The sequence below is a fragment of the Quercus lobata genome, unplaced genomic scaffold (assembly GCF_001633185.2).
Source record: "Quercus lobata isolate SW786 unplaced genomic scaffold, ValleyOak3.0 Primary Assembly Scq3eQI_266, whole genome shotgun sequence".
NCBI classification, from domain to species: domain Eukaryota; kingdom Viridiplantae; phylum Streptophyta; class Magnoliopsida; order Fagales; family Fagaceae; genus Quercus; species Quercus lobata.
Window position 1 is genome coordinate 1 of NW_022155862.1, and position 2,384 is coordinate 2,384.

General features: G+C 36.1%; 1 protein-coding gene across 1 annotated transcript; it reads right to left on the reverse strand.

Moving 5' to 3' along the window:
• Positions 1 to 340: 340 nt before the first annotated feature.
• Positions 341 to 1,157, reverse strand: LOC115973771 (ras-related protein Rab7-like). Its single transcript, XM_031094012.1, has 3 exons — positions 1,015 to 1,157; positions 673 to 699; positions 341 to 560 (listed from the first exon to the last, which is right to left on the reverse strand). The coding sequence occupies exons 1-3, from the start codon at positions 1,065 to 1,067 to the stop codon at positions 356 to 358; spliced, it is 285 nt and encodes a 94-aa protein (XP_030949872.1). The 5' UTR covers positions 1,068 to 1,157; the 3' UTR covers positions 341 to 355.
• Positions 1,158 to 2,384: the final 1,227 nt, after the last annotated feature.

Sequence of the window (2,384 nt, forward strand, 5' to 3'; positions counted from 1 at the left end):
CCCCCACCCCAAAAAAAAAAAAAATATATATATATATATATATATGTATGTATTTATTAGCCATCAATGAAGCCAAGAAATTTAACTAGAGCTTTCCTGAAGCCTTGACACTAAAAGACAATCACTATTTCAGTGTTACCACTTTCACACATCACAATCTTGGAACCCAAAAGAATCTAGAATCTCCCAAAAGGAATACTGATTCCTTATGACATCAAAAGGGAATCTTAACCACCTTCATTTCAATGGCCCAAGACCTCAGAAACTTTATATGAAAAATACAATAAAAACAAATGGACCTCACAGGGGACCAGTTCGCATTCATTGACATGCAATTCAAGACGATAATGAAATGTTAATAAATAGATACCCCATTATTCAGACCTTGTTCATACATATTCATAAATAAATAAAAATGACAAGTTATCAATATGAGAAAAGCTATGCATATTGCTCTAACCTGCAATGTGAACAACCTATCTTCAAACTGAACTTCCTTAGTCAGAAAATCCGCCCCAATCGTAGCCTTGTACTGATTACTAAACTTACGATTCACATACCTAATCACCACAACAACACACAACATTCAAATATCAAAACAAACCCAACAAAGAAAAAAATTATCAAAAAACTCAGGAAACATAAATCCAAGATCTGGGTTTTAGAAGGTACTGATTCATCAGAGAAGTTTTGCCAACCCTGCCAAAAACAAAATCAAGCAAATTGAATATTATATCCCACATTGCAACATTAACCCAAAATTCTACATTAAAACACAAAAAAATATATTACAAATAAAATTGAACCAATTTCATTTTCCAAAAATCATAGCATTTATTGTTTCTGCATTATCAAAATCAACAACTCAACCAAACCAACACTATTAACCCGATTGAGCTGGGTTTTTCGCTTTACTCATCAGTTATTTAAAAAATTTCCTTCATTTTCTCAGTAACCAAACGGAAATTAATTTTAAAATGGGAAACCTTTTTTTATTTATTTATTTAAATTTACCCGCTGTCACCGAGGATAATGACCTTTAAAAGCATGCGCCTACGAGAAGCCATGGATCAGAGATTTAATGCTAAGAATTTTTCAAATTTAGGGTTTTCACAAACGAAACGAAGAAATAAATTTTGGAAATTTATGGGTTTGTGAATTTTGAATTGAAATTTGATAGTTTTGTGTAACTTTTGTTTGTTTGTTTTTGAGGGGACCAGCCAATCATGGAGCGCCAGCGAGGTTTCCGTTTCGGAACTTTCGGTGCCGGTAATTCTGAAATCCCGTTTATGCCCTCGGTTTTGGATCGGTTTTACAGTTGAACCACAGCTAAAAAAAACTTTGTTCCTATAGACTTTTTTCGAGTAATTTGTTCCTATAAACTTTGTTCCTATAAACGATGTGAAAATCATTTGGACATTGTTAAATGTTACTTTACACTTTTTTAAATTTAGGCTCGTTTTTTAAAATTGGTTTATTGATTTTCAAAAATTATAACACATATCATCAATTGAATAATTGATGATATTAACATGTCTTTTTCATTTTGATTTACATTTTCGCAGTTAAATTCGCTTTAAAATCAATGTTGTTGATACCGTACCGTACCGACCGGTACGGCCGGAATATACCGTACCGGCCGGTGATCCGGTACGGTTAACCCCTACGTTTTGTATCGGTAAAAATACCGGCACGTTACAAGGTACATCACATTCCGGACTTCATCTATGAGACATCTACACAGCTATATCTTGAACATATTTGGGGCACACTGTTGCGGCGCCAACCTATGGTTGAACAAGTATTCCCTGGTAATCCTACGCATGGGAAGTGTCATCCCACCCTCTATGAAAGCAATCATGGGGATGACAACTTCTCCCAGACGTTTATCTGTCACTATTCCTTCAAGAGGACAGTACCATTCGATTTTGGTCTTTTCTATGTTGCATTGGTTCCAATCCCTTCTGCGGGGATGCGGTATTTAGCCCTAAAGAGCTCCATAGTGCGTGGCCGGAGTATTTACTTAGTTTCTCTTGAACCGTTACTTCTTATTCGACTGAACTGGGATAAGCGATAAGTTATAATTTGACTGTTAGCAGAAAAGAGGGTTCGAAGAGAATTGAAACGTACGAGATTGTAGCGAATGTATTGGTACTCGTTTCAACATAGCTTTGATGGGATTTTTAAATTGCCTGGAAATATTTTCTACTAACGTGTGAATTACGCATGAACTTTTCGCGAGGATATAAGGTCTTACGGCGGCGTAAGGGGCGCAAGTGCTTGTATGTCTCTGGGTTTCGCTGTAGATCTCTGGAGCCCTTTGAGGTTTATGAAACGCAGATAAAGAAGGAACTGAACCCCCCCTGACGCCTTATATAGTCAAG

Coding starts and splice junctions, on each gene's coding strand:
- LOC115973771 (XM_031094012.1), bottom strand. CDS start 1,067: ATGGCTTCTCGTAGGCGCATGCTTTTAAAGGTCATTATCCTCGGTGAC. Junction 700..1,014: donor ATTATCCTCGGTGACAGCGG/GTAAATTTAAAT, acceptor TGTTTTTGGCAG/GGTTGGCAAAACTTCTCTGA. Junction 561..672: donor AAAACTTCTCTGATGAATCA/GTACCTTCTAAA, acceptor TGTGGTGATTAG/GTATGTGAATCGTAAGTTTA.